At 41.7% G+C, this 22,518-nt stretch overlaps 1 protein-coding gene across 2 annotated transcripts; it reads left to right on the top strand.

Moving 5' to 3' along the window:
- Window positions 1-1,732: 1,732 nt before the first annotated feature.
- Window positions 1,733-20,711, top strand: C4H3orf38 (chromosome 4 C3orf38 homolog). 2 transcript variants are annotated; one of them, XR_004692644.2, is made up of 4 exons: window positions 1,733-2,082; window positions 6,563-6,783; window positions 8,056-8,726; window positions 10,635-20,711. XR_004692644.2 is itself a non-coding variant. In XM_035116211.2 (3 exons), exons 1-3 carry the CDS (start codon window positions 1,944-1,946, stop codon window positions 8,647-8,649), a joined length of 954 nt encoding a protein of 317 aa, XP_034972102.1. In that variant the 5' UTR covers window positions 1,733-1,943; the 3' UTR covers window positions 8,650-10,628. The 2 variants fall into 2 exon arrangements, 1 of the variants encoding a protein (XP_034972102.1); XM_035116211.2 differs by lacking the exon at window positions 10,635-20,711 and having other exon boundaries at window positions 8,056-10,628.
- The last annotated feature ends 1,807 nt before the right edge of the window (window positions 20,712-22,518 follow it).

Below are 22,518 nucleotides of genomic sequence, written 5' to 3'. Positions count from 1 at the left end.
GATGAGGGGTCCTCGAGAAAATTTTGTTGGGAACCCCTGAACTAGACTACACAACATTACATTTTGTATAGCAGCCATACAAAGCAAATGATCAAGGCCATCAAGCAAATGATGTTGCTAAAGTAAATACAGTATGGTCTAATATGCCAAGTGGCAATGGAACACGGTGACAAGGTTGAAACATTGCAGAGTTAAGCTGGCTTTTCTTTGTTGATCAGTTTGCCCAGGTTTGAAAACTCCCTTGGCAATTGACTCAAAAGCATGGGAAAATATTAAAGTGACAGGGCATGCAAATAGTTAACCTTTTTATATTCTATGATTCCTGTTTAAATGTTTACCCACAGGGCCACGCATGTTTTTGATGGCTGCTTTTCTGCCACTACCAACATCTTTGCAGATCAGCTAAGGTTTCTGACTCCCAGATATTTAAAAACAGTAGCTAAAATGAAGACAGTTAACCAGGTGTGGACCAGTATTGCGATTTCAGTTCAGGTAAAGACAAGTGCCTCAGAGACATTCTCTTTCGATTGATAACTGCGTTTTTTCCACCTTGCTCTGGGTGGGAGATTTTGGGATTCTAGTAAAAAAAAAAAAGTAGACCCAGCAATCCTGAAGCCTGTCAACCCCCGCTTTGTACTACCGAAGTGACACCATCTACAGTAGGCACAAGAGGGAGAGGTTTTTGTAGGCTTGGATGAGCCCAACCTTTTAAGAGTACATGATACTCTTGGGGAAACTAAAAAAAGCCCAGTGAGGCCTGAGTGTATACTCAGCAAGTTACGGTGGGAGGGAATGAATGAAGTACAGTATCCTAGAAAAAGGCATGGCTTGAACCTTAAATGCTGCCACATATTGAGTTATTTTGGGGGATTTTATGTTTAGGGAAGTTTTTTATGTTTGATGTTTTTAATATTCCATTGGCAGCCGCCCAGAGTGGCTGGGGAAATATTATTATTATTATTATTATTATTATTATTATTATTATTATTATTATACAGGTAGGAAGCTGTGTTGGTCTGCCGTAGTTGAGACAGAATAAAAAAAAAATTCTTCCAGCAGCACCTTAGAGACCAACTAAGTTTGTCATTGGTATGAGCTTTCGTGTGCATGCACACTTCTTCAGAATAACACATTATTATTATTATTATTATTATTGTTATTGTTATTATGTTTTTCTGGCCACACTAGCACTGGGCCTAGAGAGCAGCCTTTTTCCTCAGCGCCCTTTCCTTGCGTATCATTTATGTTTATTTCCATTTAATATTATACATTCACATTATCATTATCCACTTCACCGCTTTGGCTCTTTAGAGCCTATTGACTTCCCTCCCTCCCGCCTCATGGCTTTCAAAATTAACCTTTTTATCATTGCATTTTGTACGTTTTCCAATTCTAATTACACTCATTACAAAATGGCTCAAAATTTAAATAAAATAGATTTCTCGTTACAAGTCTTCAGACAACCCTGCTAGTGATGTTAATTGCTTACAATAATCTTTAAGATATCGTATAAATTTCCTCCAGTTCTTTTGGAATACTTGATCATACTGGTTTCGGATTTTTCCTGTCAGCTTCGCAAAATAACTTGACTAAGGTATGCTTGGGGAGATGCCCCTTATTAGACGAGGCCTCAAAAGACAACGGAACCAATGCAGCCCCCTCCGCGTTCCAAGCCGAACCCGTTCAGGCCGCGCTAGCGTCGCGCGAAGTGCTATGGAGGCGGGGCCGGAGGCTGTTGGGAGCAACGCCTGGGCGGCGGAAGCACCTTGCCTTGTCCCTTGAGCCTGTCAGTTGCCAAGGTTTCCTGTGCGGGGGGGGGGGAGAGGGGGTGCGCTGGCGGCTTCTGTGTGGGCGCGGGAGGTGGGGGGCACTTGCCTGCGCTCCTCACCTCGCGCCACCAAGAGGCAACGCCGCCGCCGCCGCCGCCGGCCGCCACCACCACCATGGCTTCGGCCTGGGCGGGGTTGACTGAGCGCGAGCGGGACGGCTGCCGGGAGCTCCTGGATCTTCTCCACACGGACGACCTGCTGTCGCTGACGGACACCGTGACTAACCGCCTCGTGCAGCCGGACGACCGCCAAGGTATTTAGGCGGGGAAAGGGTCTGCGGAATTAAGGGGGGTGGGGTGGAAGTGGAGCCTTGTGGGTCTCACTTCGGAGTGGGTTCGTGTCTTCCAGTTTAGGAAATGCAGAGAGACTGGCGAAAGCGGCCAGGGGAAAAGGCGGGGTTTAAGTAAACAAAAACAACAATCGCTTTTTCGAACGTGAGCGCCCATAGAGGGCCTCGAGGGTAAAGGTTCGAACCGAATGGAAAAAACAATAATATGGCATAATTTTGGTATTTCTAAGAGACGTGGGGAGAGGATGAGGACAACAATGAAAGTTAGGGTTAGTATTTTGGTGATTGTTTTTAAGCTACCTTATTTCTCTCCACACACACACCCTCCTAACTTTCAGTGTGTGTGTGTGTTGTTGCTTTTATAAAAAAAACCCAACAACACCGCCAGCGATTTGAAAACAAGTTTGCAGATATTTGTATGCTGTTTTGCCACAGTAGGTCTTCAGGTTGTAGGAACAAAACTGATACTCCAAGTGATACTCCAAGCTCCAAGTGTGACTTGACTCTTTGGCTCATAGAACTGCAGAGAAAACAGCAGGCAGAGTTCAGTTAGCAAGTCTTTGGACTTCAGGACCTGTGTTGTCGTTTTAAGGGGGCACAGTTGCAAAAGTATGTATTTGGAAGGGGGAATCCTTAAACTTCATTAACTGAAATCTGTATTTTTTAAAAAAATAAAATCCTTAACAAATCTATCTGAAGATTCTAGCTGCCAGGAATAGCCCTGTCTGCCCTCTTTGGCCCAGAGTTTGTCACCTGTTCTGCTTCCAGATCTGGTTGAAGAGGTTTATATTTGTAAGCCATTCTGGGAGCCTTTTTCACTAACATTGAGTGGGTGGTAGAAATAAATTTGTTTGACCAGAAAATATGTCATGTTAGCTATAATTTTTTGTTTTATTTTGTAACACAGAGATTTTTTTATGAATTTCTGACAACATATGTTTGTTAAAGACTATTTGCCAATTAAATATGATATTGGAATATTAAATTGGTGTGTCTTTGATGAGACCAAAATAAAGAAGTACTTTATATTGCTAATACACCTTTAAAAATAGCTTGCGGTTTAGGTCTTTTACTATTATTTTAACTGTGTCCAGATATAAGGGAGCCATTATGAGAAAATCGCTTTGTGTTGTTTCCTATTGTTACTTGGATGATGATTTCATACAGCTGCATGAGTAATAGTGCAATTTGAGTATGATAAAAGGTAATGCTTATCTGTAGGTAGATAGAAGTTGTAGTACAGCCATACCTTAGGTTAAGTACGCTTCAGTTTGAGTACTTTCAGTTTAAGTACTCCGCGGACCTGGAAGTGTTTACTTCCAGGTTCCGCCACATGCGCAGAAGCACACACGCTATCGCCGCTCGGATTAAGTACTTTTTGGGGTGTGAATGGCACCCCGGAACCAATTAAGTACTTAACACGAGGTACCACTGTTAGTAGTGTTCATGGCTTCTGCAGCCCCACAGGTGGGACACTGAAAACATTTAGGGGACCTTCTAAAGTTTTTGAAGCCTGTTCTTGCCATTGAGAAGGAGGTATTAGTGACTGTGCCATGGGTCAAGAGGCAGCTTCCTTTCTGCTTGGTTCTCTTCTGATTGCCAGGACAATGGCAGCTCTGACTCTCCAATCCTCAGGTGGTATTGAACACTAGTCCTACTCACAGTAGATCCATTGAAGTTATTGGACATGACTAACTTAGGGTCATTAATTTCAGTGGGTCAACCCTGAGTAAGAATTGGTGGGATATAACCCATTGTTTGCAACTAAAAGGAAGTGTGTTCAACTGATCTGCCCTTGCCTCTCCCGTCCCTGTCTGAATTTAGATTGTATGTGGATTCTTGGCATAGGGGCTTCTTCGTGTTGCTGCATAACCAGTATTTTCATATAGCTGCACATCTACCACAACCACATAATACAGATGCCCCAACTAATACCATACTATGTACATGTGCAGTCACAGTACTATAAAAAGGAATTGCAGCTGTGTGTACATACATAATTTAAAATACAGTGATCTAGTAATGATTTTTTTTTACCTGGTGATGAAATGGTTTTAAGACTCACTCTTGCCAGGGAGCATTTAAAACCTCTATAATTCTTAGTGTTGTATCCAGTGGACTTCTGCTTCTGTAACAGAACTTAATTTTTTTTATCTCATCTGAAGCTGCCTGAATGTTCTTTAAATTGCTATGGAGGGTTGGGCCCTCTAAAAACCGATTTTGAGGGCAGTTTCAGGACTATGGTAGGGAAGGAGAAGAAAGTGAAGTACCATTGTGTGAACAGAAGCCAGCTTCCACAGCATTGGATTCTTGCTTACTCAGCAGTGATCAAATACATGTGATGGCAGCAAGAATTTATGGTAAAGAATTGAGCCTACAGAAAGATTATACCAATGAAGGTGTTCAATTTAAGTTTAGCACTTTGTTCTGCCTATAAACTAGAATGATTGTATAACACTAGAATCCTATGTTGTGTTTTAATTGTGGGCTGTGTTATGTTTTTGGAAAAAAGGAATTCCTACATGAACTTGTCAGTATTCTACTATACTGAGCATTTGGCTAGATTGTCCAACTTTCATCTCTTCCCATCTTCCATCAGTGCCTAGGGGGAGGGTTACTCTGCTTTGGAACACAGTGAAGTAAAGTTACACTGTAGCTCCAAGTGGGAGGCAGGAATCAAAATAAGAACATTTATGTGCTTATCTGAGAAGGTATTTGGGGAGTAAATAGCCTGCTTTGTAGTACTGTACTTAAAATCTAGCCTTTGGAAGGTGTTCTGATTCAATTTAAAATTTAAGAAGCCAAAACTAAAGAAAGTTATAAGACTTTAAATAAATTAAAGTGTAAATTGAAGTGTAAATGGTAGAGGATTGCAGTGAGCACAAGTTGCACCTTATATTTGTAGCATTTGGAAGCAACTCAAAACTGTTTTGGATCCACTCTGTCATTTTCTTCTCCAGTTTTTTTGGTGATCCAATGAATGGGAGGAGAGCTTTCCTGCTAGGTGATTTATTTTACCTTTGTTACACTGACAAAGGCATTTCCCCCCCCTCTCTCGCACCCCCCCCACTTCCTAAAGTACACTCCGTGAAATAAGAGAGAACACTATAATTTTTTTTTGTTAGGGAAAGAATAGTTGGAAAATAAGTTTAACTCCATTGCTTATGCCCTGCTTTCACACCCAGAATGATGACCTGCAGTGAGGGGGGAAAGTATTTGATCCCCTGCTAAATTTGCCCTTTTGCCCTCTGATGAAGAAATGACCAGTCTATAATTTTAATGGTAGGTTTATTATAGCTGTGAGAAACAGAATAACAGCAGGAAAACCCCCAGAAACCCATTTCCACATTCAGCTTGGATTTGTATCTCAAAAGAAAAGTGAGGGTTGTGTGTTTAATTTTATGGAAAAACACAGGCAACAGACTTACAAGTTTGGTGATTCCCTGTTTGCCCTTGATACACTTTGTTAAGCAGACAGACCAACTTGGAAACATCAAAGTCTTCCCGAATCATCCCCAATATGCATCATTATTTGAGGTATACAGAGAGCTGATGCATATTCCTAGTAAATAACTATATGGGGGAAAATAACTTGTTGCATATATTCATAGCTGCCAAGTTTTCCCTTTTCTCGCGAGGAAGCCTATTCAGCATAATGGAAAATCCCTTAAAAAAGGGGATAACTTGGCAGCTATGTATATTGATCCTTGTAGTTGAACCTCTTTAGGCAGACTAAATTACAATAAGGATTATTCTGTTTTGATTGGTGAATAATTCTTCATTGAAACATGCATTTCCAATGGATCTCTTATTGTCTTTCAATGGCAAGCTGAAGGGTTGTCGCTATGTAGCAGAGCAGCTGCTTTGCATGCAGAAGATCCCAGGTTCAGGCTCCAGCGTCTCCAGGTGGGATAGGGAAAGACCCAGTCTGAAACCCTGGAGAGCTGCTGCTAGTCAATGTAAATAATACTGAGCAAGATGGACCAATGATCTGACCCAATATAAGGCAACTAGCTTCCTATGGCACATGGAACTTGTTTTCTTGCCAACCAACATGTGACTTAATTACATTGGACCATGAATCTGTGTGGAAAAATATGTTCCGAATAGCAGTTGCCACTGAAGACAGACTCTGATAATTACTCAAAAAAGCAAAACCAACAATATTTAGGCCTCTGAGAACCTTGCTGCCTTTTACCCCTCAGAGTAAAGTTTCTTTGTCTTGGGAGAAGGGTATGAGGGAAGAAACACCAGTGGCAAAATTTGGCGTTTTTGAGAGATATAATAGCTCGTGGCAAAATTTGGCGTTTTTGAGAGATATAATAGCTCAAAAGCACCTTTTAACGGTTCTCAAGTGATTAACATCAACACTCAAGATCCAGCTTTCTTTTGCAGAATGATAATTAGATTCAAGCAACACCCCTGTTTCTGATTTTATTTTCAGAAGCCATAAATGCCATCGTATTGTACAGTCAAAGTGCTGAAGAGCTGCTGAAGAGAAAGAAGGTCTTTCGAGAGGTAATCTTCAAGTATTTGGCAGCAAAAGGAATCGTAGTGCCGCCTTCTTCTGAAAAGCACCAACTTGTTGATCGTGCAAAGGAGTACTGGTGTGAACAGCTAAAAGATAATGGCTCGGAGGAAATCAATACTAAGCCTGATGTACAGGTGAGGTTTATTGTACATGTTTTAGAAATTCAAAGCATTCTTTTTGGAAATTAGTTGCTTGTTCATGCTTTAATATGTTGTTCACATTTTTCTACTGTGGAGTAGCAGGGGGCATATTCTTTCTGTTACAAGTGTGTCATGTGACAGCGTTTTTGTGCAACATAAGCATCAGACCTTCCTGTCTGTTCCTCACAGCTTTGAAGATAGTAGAATAATAGGTGTTTAAATGAGAGAGGCTTCTGTGAGTGATTCCTACAGAAAGTAGGCCGATTTTGGAAACTATAGTCAGCAGAACTGTGCTTTAGAGCAGAGATGAGGAACCTGTGACCATCTAGATCAGGCATCCCCAAACTGCGGCCCTCCAGATGTTTTGGCCTACAACTCCCATGATCCCTAGCTAACAGGACCAGTGGTCATGGATGATGGGAATTGTAGTCCAAAACATCTGGAGGGCCGGAGTTTGGGGATGCCTGATCTAGATGTTTGAGTCAAACCCATTTTATTTTCTGCAAGCTCTCCTACACATTTTTGAGGTGAGGCAACCAGAACCATAAACAGTATTCCAACTGCACTCATGCCATAGATTTGTATCATGGCATTATTATATCAGCAGTTTTATTTTCAGTTCCTTCCTAATGATCCTAATGGAATTTGATAAGAATTTGCCTTTCCCACAGCTGCCGCACACTGGGTCAACATCTTCATTGAGCTACCCAGAACTACTCCCAGGTTTTATTCCTGGGTAGTCACTGCCAGTTCAGACCCCATGAGTGTATATGTGAAATTAAGATGCACCCGTTTTCACTTGCTTACATTGATTTGCATTTGCCATTTTCCTGCTCATTCACTTAGTTTGGAGAGTACTATGTGTACATCTGATTTCCCCCCTACTTCTTTTGCTGCCTTGAACATGGGGGGGGGGGGGGAGTGAAAGTCCTATTGTGTGAAATCCACTTGTTCAGCATTTCATACAACCCATGACTAATGAATGGTTCCTGTTTGCACAAAACGGAAATCTACAGAGGTTTTCCCCTGCCTAATAAAGTGGATCCCAGTAAGCTGGCTATTCCACACATCTTTAGACAGCCCCTTCATTTGGTATGGACAGTTCTAAACATTTTCAAAGCAGAAATTGTGGCTGTGTTAATTGTTGCATTCCATGTTAGTTGTAGTCATAGGGTCTATTTCAACTTTGCTGAACACTACCATGTGGAAAGGAATCGGTACGTTTTGTTACTGCTTAAAAGTAAAAGTCCCTACTTTATTTTCCAGAAACCTGAAGAGGGAGGGAAGGAAGGAGGAGACAAGCAAGATCACAGCAAAGATTGCCACAGTCTGGGAGAGGAGTTCTGCCAGTGGTTCTTTGGAATTCTGAACTCTCAGAACCCGTTGATTGGAGAACCACATGATGAATGGGGACCACAACATTTTTGGGATGATGTAATCCTAAAGTTTTGCTATAATACTTCAGAACAAAACATGGAAGAGTACTTGGGTGCAGAATTGGTTAGCCTTCGTTTACTGTCATTGGTGAAAGAAGAATACCTCTTCCTGAACCCGAACTTGGACGCAGGTGGCCTGAAGTGGACAGTTTCACGACATGGGTTAGTTGTGGTGGCAGTAGCAGGCACAGTTCATAGAAATACTTCTTGTTTGGGCATCTTTGAACAAATCTTTGGACTCATCCGCTGCCCCTTTAGGGAGAATACGTGGAAAATCAAATTTGTGAACCTAAAGATTGTTGGTCAGAATGCCCTGGAACCTGGGACCCACTTAGAAAGACCTTGCATAAAATATGAGCAGGAAGAACTCCAGGAATTCTATGTTTCCAATGATCTTTCCTTGGTTGAGTCTCAAAAATCCTGAGCATTCTGTGTGCGGAATGAAGTAGAACAGTTTGTGGGCCCAGAAAATACAACACATGAGCATACTTGAGCATTCAAGTAAGTTGTTTGCTTCTATTTCTTGAGTTAGACTTTCTGGTTGGATGACAAGCCAAAGTACTGCCTAAACAACTAGTGCTAATTGGGTTGACAACTAGTGTTGGTTGGGCTGACTCAGGTTCCCTAAAGTTACAGTCTGGCACATGATTTGCCCACCTTGAAGAGAAAGGAGGAATGATGAGCAGATGCTTACGTTCTCTCCCTCCTGCTACTCTTCTCTCTCCTGCCCTCACTTTTCCCCACTGTGAGACATGGGGAAGTAAGCAGAAAGAAGCAAGCCCAAATGAGAAGGATGCAAAACGGGGAAAGACGCATCATTATCTTGTCTGCCTGTGGCTTCCTCACTTTCTCGGGGGGCGGGGCAGTAAGGGATATTTGTGGATCAAGACCACCATATTGCCAAAGATTACTTAATAGTCACTGGATCTGTGAAGGTATCTTTTCTTAGAGTAGTTCTTTCACATTTAAGAAGCCCTAACAATGGCAGAGCCAACGCTAGTGTGCTACTGTTAGTTGGAAAATTACATCTTTCTTGGGTTCTTTTTTTTATTTGCACTTGTCACTTAATATTTTTTGTGTAAAAGAAACAATGTTAGAATTAAAGCTGCTGTTGATCTCAATGCAATTACTATTTACTAGGTATATAAAAAGTTAATTAAAGAAATGTTCATAAGAATTTCACAAATTCTGAATCTCAGGGTTGTATAGCGCAATGTATTTAATTAATTTGCAGACATTTATGGCTTGATTAAGCTGGACACAATTTAGGAACTGTACAGTACAACATATACTTAGTCTTACATCTAAAATTATAGCTTTGCTCCAGGATGAGAACGGAAATCGTGTGCCAGTGGCGCAGCAGCAGCAAGAGGCCCCATTAGCGAAAGCACACTTCTAGTTAAGAACAGTTTCAGGTTAAGAACAGACCTCCGGAACGAATTAAGTTCGTAACTAGAGGTACCACAGTACAGTGTTTAATAAATTTCCATTGATAAGCCTTAAAAACAGACTAATTTCACTTTTCTGTAATTGTGAAATAATTTAAATCTATCCCACTTCACAGTTCATTGTGTTTGATTCCTTGTATGGCAGCATAGATACTAAGGATGTGCAGCTATAAAATTCATCAAATGTGGTTCTGAATTGGGTCAATTATATCAAACTGCTTTTTCTCTCATTCATTATTTATTTATTTTAATCCAGTACAGGCTCCAGTCCTGAAACTTAACTGAATGGTATCCAACATTAGCCATATGCAGAACAGACCCATTGAAATCAGTGGACTTAAGTCAGGCACCCCCAAACTGCAGCCCTCCAGATGTTTTGGCCTTCAACTCCCATGATCCCTAGCTAACAGGATCAGTGGTCAGGGATGATGGGAATTGTAGTCCAAAACATCTGGAGGGCCGAAGTTTGGGGATGCCTGACTTAAGTGGTTCTGCTCTGAGTATGTCTGAGATTAGTTGAAATTTTTATGGAAAATTATTGGGGGTTACAATTCTGAGTTTCAAGTTTGCAATGCACCTTTAATACTTGGATTCTTGTTAAAATGTACTATTTTTATATTAAAAAAGAATGAATGGCAGCATTTGAAAATCCTAATGTTCTTGAAATCTTCAGGATTATTTTTGAAATTACACATAAAATACTTTTTTGTATTACTTACTTTGCCTTTTGCAAAAAGATGGAGGAGCTCCTTTCCAAGGAAAACAAACAACCAAAAAACCTGACAGCTATTCTGGAAACAGAATGCCACCTGTATGTACAACTATAAAAAAAACAAAAACAAAATGCTTGCTAAAAAGAACACGTTTCATTTTGTGAAAATATTTTGTAAGGTCATTCAATATGCAGTCTTGTCTTGATATCAGTACAATGCAATCAGCTTCCATTAATGTTTCACTGTAGGTGTGGGGAACGTTTGTCCCTCCAGATGCTGCTGAAGTACTACTCCAGTCAGCCCTAGCCAGAATGTCCAATGGCCAAGGATGTTAAGAGTTATGAAGAACTAAAGGTTTCCCACACCTGTTCTATGGGCTGTTGCTGCTTCTTTGCTGTCACATTGGTCACAATGTTTTCCAATCACCTTTGCTGCTACTGATCCAGGTTTAAGTTTATTGTATTGATTTACAAAGCCCAGAATAACTTGGGTCCAGGATATTTCTCAGGGATTGCCTTAACCCTTTATAATCCAGCTTTATCACTTAAGATCATCTGCAGGAGCATCTTTGGTCATTTCCTGAGTTGGCGAGGCTCGTTTGACATCAACAAGAAACCAAGCCTTCAGGGTCATCGGCCCAGGCCTATGCAACATCCTACCAATAGAGATTCAGCTGGGCATCTTCTCTGCCAATTTTTAAACACATGCTGAAAACTTTTGGACCAGACCTATGCAAACACTTAAGAGTGCATTCACCACAGTAGTCTATTGATGTTTGTTTTTAATTTATTTTTGCTTTTGTTTTTTAACTTGTAAAGTGATGAGCTTTACATTTTTATATTGTTATAAACTGCTGTAATAATTTTTTTATGATACAGCAGTATATAAATAGTTGTATAAACAATAAATAAAGTGAAAACTGAGAACCACACGGCTATAATCACCAATACACCTGCAAGCTTTACTCAGCTGACGTAGAAATTTCTGCAGAATTTTGAAATTCCTGTTTTGCCAGCAAGGCACATAAGACACCCTCCAATTGGTGCAATGAGTTGCAGATCAGCCAGTACAGAGTGAAATCCAGTGCCTAATTCAACCACAGAACAGAAAGCAAAATCCTTTTGAGAGGTGGGGGGCAATTTTATATAACTTTGCTATACTGAATGTTCAAGACATCATGAATTTAGTGCCATCTAGAAGGTGTGTGTGTGTGTGTGTGTTTTGGATTTGAACATCTCTCATTTTTGTTATTTAAAGAGATTTCTTTTTTCATTGACACGGAAGGCAACCATTGTACTATGGTTAAAATTTGGTAGAGGTGGCCAGATCCGGTTAAAATTGGCCAGAGGTTAGATCTAGCCCATGGGCTATATGCTGGGCATTTCTGGATTAAGCAGAAGTTCACCACTGCACACTTCCTTGATGCCTCATCAGTAACGCAAAGGCTGGTTATTTCCTTTGGCTGAATTACCTCTATCAGATGGAGCAGTTGGAGATGATCAACCTGCCATTGATAAAAATCTGAACCCATCCTTGCTTTTTTTCAAGATCTGCCTCTTTCTTAAGCTGGTCAATAATGTCAAGCTGTGATTTATTTTTTTAAGGGGGAAAATAAAACCTGTATTGTTGCTGGGGTCATGCAGGAAAATGTTATCCATGACAGCTGTCAGGAAGAGAGAGAGAGTGAGTTGGCTGGCTGGCAACAGAATTTCAACTGACTTGTTAACAAACACATTTCTGAGAGTCAGGATCTCTGTAGGCTTAGGAGCTCAGGAAGGAATATAGAGCACTGTTCTGGCAAAAGAATAGCTCTCTCTTCACCTGACTGCAAATCTTAACAATCATGTTGAGAGTGAGATTGAAAGAGGAATTGCTTGCTTTCAGCACCTGTCTCTCTGCCTTTACATCATCTCTTGATTTATTCTGCTGCTTAAAGAATGATGCAATAATCGTAACAAATCAATTTCATTAAGGCAGCAGGAAATATTTCCCAAAGAGTAATTCAATTTAGTCTACCGCCAGACTTGGAACAGGTTCACACATACACATACATCCCTTGATCATCAGATTACTTGACACTTGGCCAAATGTGTGAATTACCTCTGCTGAAAAGTGTTTATCCATCACCACCATGTTAATAAGTGATTGCTCATGAAGTACATCAGAAGCAGGGAACCCAACGGGAAGATGGCTGGAATGTCAGTTGCTACCAAAGGAGTGACAGAACTTCTAAAGGTTGGTTGCATAGAAGCAGAATACATTTCTTTGTATGTGTCTCCACTGTAGAAGTGCACCAGAGAGAATCAGTTAGGATGGCTACATCCAAAAATGTCTATTTCCCCCCCCCCCGAAAGTAGATGGCACCTGTAGTATCTCAACCTGGGGCTGCTATACTGAAAAGTCTGCTCCGAATCATTATTCTAAACATTGTGACTTGAGACACTAGACTTAACTGATGAAAAGTACTGTGTGCCATAGATGTCAGTTTGGCTTCAAGTTATAGCAAAGATCAATGAGCCCCTCAATACTGCAAACCTGATACTTCAGGGCAATCTTTTTTTTCTGTTGAAGGCCACATGCTGGTGGTAGATGGGGCAAGTTTGGTGAGGGTTTAGTCTGCATGATGCCTGAGCTCCTAATTCCTGGATCCAGCAAGGGCTAACATCTAATTGAGGATCCCACTGTTGAATTAACCAGGCAAGGCCCATAATGGTCCCCAAATAGGGGTCAGTATAAGAAAGAAAAGCTTTGTGCCAGAGGGCAAATGTTTGAGACCTCTGCTTCACCTGCCTGGTAGTGTGAAAGCCAATAGCCAGAAAGTGGCTCCTGGACAGACCAGAGCCCTTCATTTGTTTGACATAGCTGCCAAGTTCTCCCTTTTTTAAAGTGAAATTCCCTTATGCTGAATAGGCTTCCTCGTGAGAAAAGGGAAAACTTGGCAGCTATGTTGTTTGAAGAACAAACCCATTCCCTTCTTTTTCATTTCCCCATGGTGCTTCTCAAGAATATCATTTTAAGCAACATACTTGTCAACCACAACAATGATACATACGTGTCACTTTCTTATTTAAGTAGTTCTCTCCTTGTAGTTCATCAACATTATTTATTACTTGTCCAGATTTCTAGTAGAGTATTCATTCTTTTAGCAATTTGCATTATTTATTGAAATGGCTTGCTCCTACGTGACATCATTTGTAGCAATTATAGGGTTTGGCATAATAGCTACGTGATGCCTCAGATGTCACGTGGAAATGAATGATGACAGAATCCTGTCCCGGTGATTAACATTGATGTATTGCTGTGAACTATAAGATCCTCTCTAATACATTTGATTTTTCCACATGTTTTCGTAATGCTTCAGCACAGAAAGTGACTTTTGGGCTTAGGTCATATTCAAGTCATAGCATAATGTGTGGCACTTATCTGACATGTGTCTCTGTAGTCCTGTAATTCCGAAGGTGAATTCCTATCAAGTTTCTCCAGTAGTTAATAAATTAAATATAGAGAACAATAACAAAGCTGAGGCTGTAGCTGATATGAGTAGAACCATTCTGCCTCTTTAAGTCTGCTCTGCCATCATTGATATGGGATTCTGATCACTGAACTGAGATCCCCTGGATAGGGGCTCCTGAATAGGGGTGGGGAAGAAATTTGATTCAGTTCATATTGAAAGGAGACGCTACCTAAAATCACACTTTCCAAACAATAAGAAAACAAACACAGCCATCCTTCAACATTCAGATTCCTCCATATCTTTCAGTGTAGTTCTCTAGCCAAGTATTGTATCCAAAAATACATATACTGAGATAAGATGTGCATCATAATGCACATATTAGTGAACATGGTGTACAAATATGCTTTAGATTATGGGAAACTGCTTTGCAAAATGCAAACCTTAAGGAAGATTGCTTAAAATGTACATATTAGAAGTTCACACTGAAATGCTGATACATTTTTATGAGAACTTATTTTTAATCGCAAACTGATGTGAAAATGTAGAGAACTGAACCGAAGATCGTAAAATGAGAACCTGAGAGAAACCAAACCTGACATTCACCCACCCCTGAATAACTAAATGACCCAGGGATTCTGCAGGTGAGCCACTTGATGCAATTCAAGGTAGCTCAAAACTGAAACCTTTCAGGTGAACATAAGAAGTTGTGTTATACAGATTCAGACCAGTATTGCTGACTCAGACTGGCAGCTCCTCAGGCAGATGCCATTCCCATTGCTGGTGAAACATGTGATGGGAAGGATGAGAGGAAGAATGAGTGACAGCAGGAGAGCAAGATGGAGTGGCAGGCAGAGCAAGAACGAGTGACGTGGAGAGAGCCAGCTGAGCAGGAGAGTTAGTTGAGCAAGGCTACATTCAGATGTAGGATTTATTGTGTGTGTTTGCTGCTTACAATGCTAGTTTCCTCACTGCGAGAAGCAAAGCTACAGGGAACCAGGCAGAGGGCCTTTTCGGTAGTGGCGCCCGCCCTGTGGAACGCCCTCCCATCGGAGGTCAAGGAGATAAACAACTACCTGACATTTAGACAACACCTAAAGGCAGCCCTGTTTAGGGAAGTTTTTAATCTGTGATATTTTAATGTATTTTAGTATTGTTGGAAGCCGCCCAGAGTGGTGGGGGAAACCCAGCCAGATGGGCGGGTTAATAATAATAATAATAATAATAATAATAATAATAATAATAATAATGCTTCTGTCCTGATTTCCATCATTCTTTTACACTGAAGAAGCTTGTTGCCTTGGGAACTCTGGCTTTTTAGTCAATATACTGGCATGCCATGCTAAATTTTAAATATTGGGAAGGAACCGTATGCTGCTATGTTGTTGTTGTTTAGTCTTGTCTGACTCATCCTGACCCCATGGACCATAGCACGCCAGGCACTCCTGTCCTCCACCACCTCCCGCAGTTTGGTCAAACTCATGTTGGTAGCTTCGAGAATACTGTCCAACCATCTCGTCCTCTGTCATCCCCTTCTCCTTGTGCCCTCCATCTTTCCCAACATCAGGGTCTTTTCCAGGGAGTCTTCTCTTCTCATGATGTGACCAAAGTATTGGAGCCTCAGCTTCACGATCTGTCCTTCCAGTGAGCACTCAGGGCTGATTTCCTTCAGAATGGATAGGTTTGATCTTCTTGTAGTCCATGGGACTCTCAAGAGTCTCTTGTAGTCCCAGCACCATAATTCAAAAGCATCAATTCTTCAGCGATCAGCCTTCTTTATGGTCCAGCTCTCACTTCCATACATCACTATTGGGAAAACCATAGCTTTAACTATATGGACCTTTGTCGGCAAGGTGATGTCTCTGCTTTTTAAGATACTGTCTAGGTTTGTCATTGCTTTTCTGGTATACCAGCCCAAATTTTGACTGTGTGAAACTCCTGTGAATAGTGGGGTTTGTGTGTCTGTTCTGGGAGATGCAACCCATCCCCTAATCCTTCTTGTAAGTGACAGTAACAGGAGAACCTTACTCCTTTCTCTAGCTCAGGAGGTGGTGACAGCTGTGTATTTGGGGAAATGTTAGGGGGAGTCTGAACTCAGCGGACCTGCTGAGTAATTTACCCAGTGGCCTCTAGGGGACAAGGCCTTTTCCAGTTTCAGTTTTCAGTTTAAACAGAAAACTTAATAAAAAACGATTCCAAAAAAAGGCCTTCTCCCAATCTAGCAGTGTGCTGGGGATTGAGCTATGGAATACCGTCTGGCAGTGTGTTGGTTGGCATCTGTTTGTCTTGAAGGGTGCACCTTCAGGGCTGAAGTCAAACTATTGGAGAGTTACAGCACCTGCTTTGGCCCTGAGTGTCGATATGGGAGAGACATGATTCAAGTTACAAGAAAGTAAATTCCGACAAAACACCAGGAAGAACTTTCTGACAGTAAGAGCTGCTTGACAGTGGAACGGTCTCCCTCGGGAGGTTGTTGACTCTCCTTCCTTGAAAGTTTTCAGCAGAGGTTGGATGGCCGTCTGTTGTGGATGCTTTAGTTGAGATTCCTGCATTTCAGGGAGTCAGACTAGATGACCCTTGAGGTCACTTCCAACTCCACAATTCTGTGATTCTATGTTTTGTTGCAGCTGGGCAGGTGAAGGAGTGCAGTTGTTCTGGTGTGGATGCACCATGGCATTTCTCTCTGCACTCATCTTAGCAGTCATTCCTCCTCTGGTCGCTGCTCTGGATACATGACCTGGATACATGGTGGAGTAATGTGTGCCTTTGATTATAACACAATCCTCAACCTGCTTAAGCATCCATGCTTTCACTTAATGTAATGCAGCCTTCAGCAACCTGGCTGCTCTCTGGCTGCTTTAGACTACAGCTCCCATTAACCCCAGCAAGCGCAGCTACACTGGTGTAGACAATATGGCCATGCTGACTGGGGCTGACAGTTGTCGTCCAAAATAGTTGAAGGGCACCAGGTTGGCAAAGGCTGAAGGCATGTACCCTCACCCTGAGTTCAGGATAGTGATTCCATTTAGATGTATGCAAAGAGGTTGGTCGCTGTCATCTAAAACCAAATATAATCACCCGATGATCTGTTTGTTCCCGCTCTTTCAAGGGAAGATACAGGAAAGCTGCTAATGAGAGGGCAATTATTTCAGCTGAATGCACTATTTGTTTATAGCTGGTGAAGAAAAACAACAACCACCACCCCAGATTAACCACACACTCAATGCAGTCTGGCAATTAAACAGTTCAATAGCAATAAAACAATTAGATCACAATGGTGAATTTCCATTTAAAGCTAATTAAAACAGTGTAAAAAGTGATTTGCATTAAGGGAAAACAAATGCAACCATCAATATGCGCTATGAATACAAGCAATGGCTCTGTATCTTATGGGTTTTTATGCAGTAATAATATTAAATGTATTTATTTAAATGAATGCTAGCTGTCCTAGTAACATTTCCTCTGCAGCCTTACCATCTCGGGTGAAAATGAAGATGAAGGAAGGCATTCTCTTAAGCAGAGGGCAAAAGAGAGGCAGGGCAGCAGAGCACTGAGTTGCTCATCACATCTTAGCCAGAGAATCAATAGGAGCTGGGGAAGAAGGGGAGCAACAACAGGGTAGGAAAGAAGGAAATGCTACACAGGGAGATGGCAAATTCAGGTGAACGGCAAGCACACAAACCAATTAAAGCTAATCATGTTGAAATTCCATTGACACCACTGAGAGGAAGAACATGCTTCCCCCATTGGTATCCATGGACTGAAAACTGCATCGTGGGGTAGTGTGCAGGCTTCACATGCATAGTGGTCCCTCTAGCCAGTATTGTCTATTGACAGGGACTGCCTGGGTACTGAGGAGGGGGCACTGGGAGAAGGTGGGGTTGGAGACTGAATTGGAATAAGGAACCAGTGAACTGGGGGAGGCTGTAACAGCTGAAAGACAAGAGTCGGAGGCAGGAGGAGCTGCAGGATTGTAGAGTGAAGGAGAAGAGAGTTCTGTAGCTACTGGGATTTTCTCCCGCCTTGAGGCTTATATCTGATGTGTGGACGGTCAATACAGAAGCTGATAGAAATGCAGCCATAGTTCTACGTCACATGCTCAAAAATGGTTACCGTTTCCCCACCACCAAGGTGGGAGACTTACACACTGCATTTCAGTATGTTAGATTGCTTGTTAGTGATTCAGCTAGGTTAGCTGATATTAAGTTGCATCTCTGATATTAGCACCGGCTTCAGTTCTGGGCTACAAGCACCTTTGGCTACCTATCATTGAGTGAATGGGTACGGGCATTTGATGAGACAGTCCTATAGCTAAAGCTAAGCAGATATGGTCCTTTAAGCTGCCTGGATGGAAGGCCACCTGGGAACCTTATGGTCCGTTTCTAGCTGTTAAATCAGCAGTTTGGAGGTGATAAATGTTTGTTTCTGTCATGAAAAGAGTCACCTGCTGATTTCTGTATACTGTATCAGACCTTTATTAAAAGCACACAAACAAGTCAGCCCCTTACACACACACACACACACACACACACACACGATTATCCACAAGCATATATGAATGGTTCACGTGAAAGTGTAAAAAATAAAACTACATTACAAATGTAGAAACTGCCTAATGCCCGGTGGTCATACTATTTGTCTACCCTGTTACCTTCAGAACCTTTTTTCTGACCAGCCTCTCCTGTGCACTTAAATACAAAACCTTTGCCTCTTCCTTCAGACAGAAATGTTTCCAGGTCCTGGAGAATTTCGTGGTATTCCCACAGTTGCCACTGTGTGGAGATGTTGCGTCATAATCCCACCCAGACTGTGAATATTGCAGACGGCTCAAGGCTCAGTTGAATTGTCATTGTCCAAAGTGATTTTCCTGCCAATTCCATTGTATCATATTCTGAAAAGCTTTGCCTGCATCTTCTTATTGAACCAATATATCTGGTGATACAGAATTTCTTACAAACAGCATGTGGCCTGCAATGTTAGGTGCATTTACCTGGGAGTAAGCACTGAACCCAGGGGAACTTGCTTCTGTGTAAGCATGCATAGGATTACATTTATAGCAATTTGCAGGTTGGGGTGCTTTCTGTATTTATCACTTTTGTAAATGGGGTGTCATATGTTTCATTCCCCCCCCCCCGAAGAATTGATCATTTTTTTAAAAAAAATGTGTGATGGTAGATTGCAAGTATTACCATATATGCATTTCAACCCTGCTTTTCTATCAAGCGGACACTCAGATATCTGTATCAGTTGTGAATTTTCCTTCTTGATTATAATCGAGGCAAAGTGTTATTTGCTTTGCTTTTTCCCTGGCACAGGTTAGTGGAAGTTGCATTCAGAATGCAGAGCAGCGGTTCAAGTGATAGATCTTTCTATCTATTCAGGAAGAAAGCAGCATTACAGTCATGACACAACAACAAATAAAACAAAATGTAACAAAGGTGAGAACAAGCAAACCGGTCATAAATATTATTGGGATACGGATATACAGAGGGTGACAAAGAACAGCCAGCTCTTTGGAAATCCCTCCCTAGAGAAGCTAGACTGGTTTCCTCCTTGTTGTCCTTCCACCAGCAGCTGAAGATAGTTTTATTCTGACAGGATTTTATGGACTGGCTGTTGTTGTTGTTTTAGGGAAAGGCTTTTGAATTATGCTGTGCTATTTTACTTGCTGTATATTAACAGATTTTTTATATTATGTTCATTCTATTATAGTTTTATTACTTGCTAACTGTTATCTTTCATAGTTTTTATGAAACATATTCTTTATTTTAGCTGTGTGTTTTTTAATTTGTGTAAGTTGTCATAAGTCCTGGTCTGCAAAAAAAGGCATTATTATTATTATTATTATTATTATTATTATTATTATTATTACAGTCATACCTTGGTTCTTCAATTTAATCCATTCTGGGAGTCCATTTGACTCCCGAAACAGTTTGAAAACCAAGGCGTGATTTTCAATTGGCTGCAGGGGCTTCCTGCAGCCAATTGGAAGCCGCATCGGATGTTTGCCTTCCAAAAAATGTTCGCAAACCAGAACACTCACTTCCAGGTTTGTGACATTCAGGAGCCAGTTTGTTTGACAACTAAGGCTTTGGACTACCAATATATGACGGTATTGTTTCCTTGCCACTGCTGCCAGTTCCACTCAGTAGTTTTCCTGGACTTTGGCAAGTTCTCAGATTTCTTCAGGGATATGGGAACTTGGGAGGCTCACTTCCAAGTGTTGGGGTTGAGGCACATAGGACTCAGGTAGGCAATAGAAGCATCCTGGCTTTTCAGCAGGAAAAAGAAGGTGCTGCTGGGCGCAGCTATTGTTGGTTTTGTTTAGTCATTTAGTCGTGTCCAACTCTTCGTGACCCCATGGACAACTGCACACCAGGCACTCCTGTCTTCCACTGCCTCCTGCAGTTTGGTCAAACTCATGTTTGTAGCTTCGAGAACACTGTCCAACCATCTCATCCTCTGTCGTCCCCTTCTCCTAGTGCCCTCCATCTTTCCCAACATCAAGGTCTTTTCCAAGGATTCTTCTCTTCTCATGAGGTGGCCAAAGTATTGGAGCCTCAGCTTCACGATCTGTCCTTCCAGTGAGCACTCAGGGCTGATTTCCTTAAGAATGGATAGGTTTGATCTTCTTGCAGTCCATGGGACTCCAGCACCATAATTCAAAAGCATCAATTCTTTGGCGATCAGCCTTCTTTATGGTCCAGCTCTCACTTCCATACATCACTACTGGGAAAACCATAGCTTTAACTATACGGACCTTTGTAGGCAAGGTGATGTCTCTGCTTTTTAAGATGCTGTCTAGGTTTGTCATTGCTTTTCTCCCAAGAAGCAGGCGTCTTTTAATTTCGTGACTGCTGTCACCATCTGCAGTGATCAAGGAGCCCAAGAAAGTAAAATCTCTCACTGCCTCCATTTCTTCCCCTTCTATTTGCCAGGAGGTGATGGGACCGGACCAGTGACCATGATCTTGGTTTTTTTTTTTATGTTGAGCTTCAGACCATATTTTGCGCTCTCCTCTTTCACCCTCATTAAAAGGTTCTTTAATTCCTCCTCACTTTCTGCCATCAAGGTTGTGTCATCTGCATATCTGAGGTTGTTGATATTTCTTCCGGCAATCTTAATTCCTGCTTGGGATTCATCTAGTCCAGCCTTTCGCATGATGAATTCTGCATATAAGTTAAATAAGCAGGGAGACAATATACAACCTTGTCGTACTCCTTTCCCAATTTTGAACCAATCAGCTGTTCCATATCCAGTTCTAACTGTAGCTTCTTGTCCCACATAGAGATTTCTCAGGAGACAGATGAGGTGATCAGGCACTCCCATTTCTTTAAGAACTTGCCATAGTTTGTTGTTGTCGACACAGTCAAAGGCTTTTGCATAGTCAATGAAGCAGAAGTAGACGTTTTTCTGGAACTCTCTAGCTTTCTCCATAATCCAGCGCATGTTTGCTATTTGGTCTCTGGTTCCTCTGCCCCTTCGAAATCCAGCTTGCACTTCTGGGAGTTCTCGGTCCACATTCTGCCTAAGCCTGCCTTGTAGAATTTTAAGCATAACCTTGCTATACAGTATATAGGTTGGCATCTGAGTTCGTGCGAGTGGACTTCTGCTTATGCAACAGAACTCCCCCCCCCTTTCCTCCTGCCAACCCCCCGCCATTCCAATCTGTAGGTTTCTCATTATTTCTATTAGTTTATTGTTCTCTTGTATATTCAAGTTCGGACAAGCCATCACGATTTCTTGTAATTAATTATGTAACCTGCTGAAATCCCACCAAATGCTTTCTAAAACAATTAAAAACAACACCAACCCAACCATTTCTTGATCTTGTTGGACGGGTCATAAAATTAGCAATGCCATCTATATAGAGGTTAATTTAAAATATTGTTACTATTCTAATCATAATTGCATTTCCTCCATCATAATTACTAGGGGCCACTCAACAGATAAAGGGCAGCCTTTCCGTGTACTCTACTCCACGAAAGGATACACAGGAATCTTTGCTGAAATCAATTTTTTGTGGCAATTGCTGTAATTAAAATGCAAGAAAACAGGAATTTCAGAAGCCGAAAAAGAAAAAGAAAGCAACAGCAACAACAAGAAGAAGAACAACAACGCCCTCCTTTGTCTCCAAAAGAAATCCCAAATAAAGAGGTCTTGCAGCATGATAATTAAAGCTTTAATTGCTCACGTGCTGTTAGCAGCAAGAGTGATGCTGGAAAGGTCAGAAATTAGCAACTGCAGTTAAACCACTGCTGGTCTGCTAAGATTTCCAAGCCAGGCTATAAAAAAGGTACAATTTACAGCACCCAAAAGTAACGAAGAACTCTAATACAGGAGAAGCTTACACGACACCCTCCAGATGTCGTGCCAGTGTGGTGTAGTGGTTAAGAGCGGTAGACTCATAATCTGGGGAACCGGGTTCGCGTCTCCGCTCCTCCACATGCAGCTGCTGGGTGACCTTGGGCTAGTCACACTTCTCTGAAGTCTCTCAGCCCCACCCACCTCACAGGGTGTCTGTTGTGGGGGAGAAAGGGAAAGGAGAATGTTAGCCGCTTTGAGACTCCTTCGAGTAGTGATAAAGCAGGATCTGTAGTGATAAAGCAGGATCTGGAGGGCCGCAGTTTGGGGGTGCCTGCTCTAATAGAACCAGCAGCAAGGTGTTTCCCCTTCTCAAC

This window comes from Zootoca vivipara, chromosome 4 (genome assembly GCF_963506605.1).
Source record: "Zootoca vivipara chromosome 4, rZooViv1.1, whole genome shotgun sequence".
Lineage (NCBI taxonomy): Eukaryota > Metazoa > Chordata > Lepidosauria > Squamata > Lacertidae > Zootoca > Zootoca vivipara.
The sequence above is the reverse complement of the archived record's forward strand: the minus strand, read 5'-3'. Positions and strand labels throughout refer to the sequence as shown.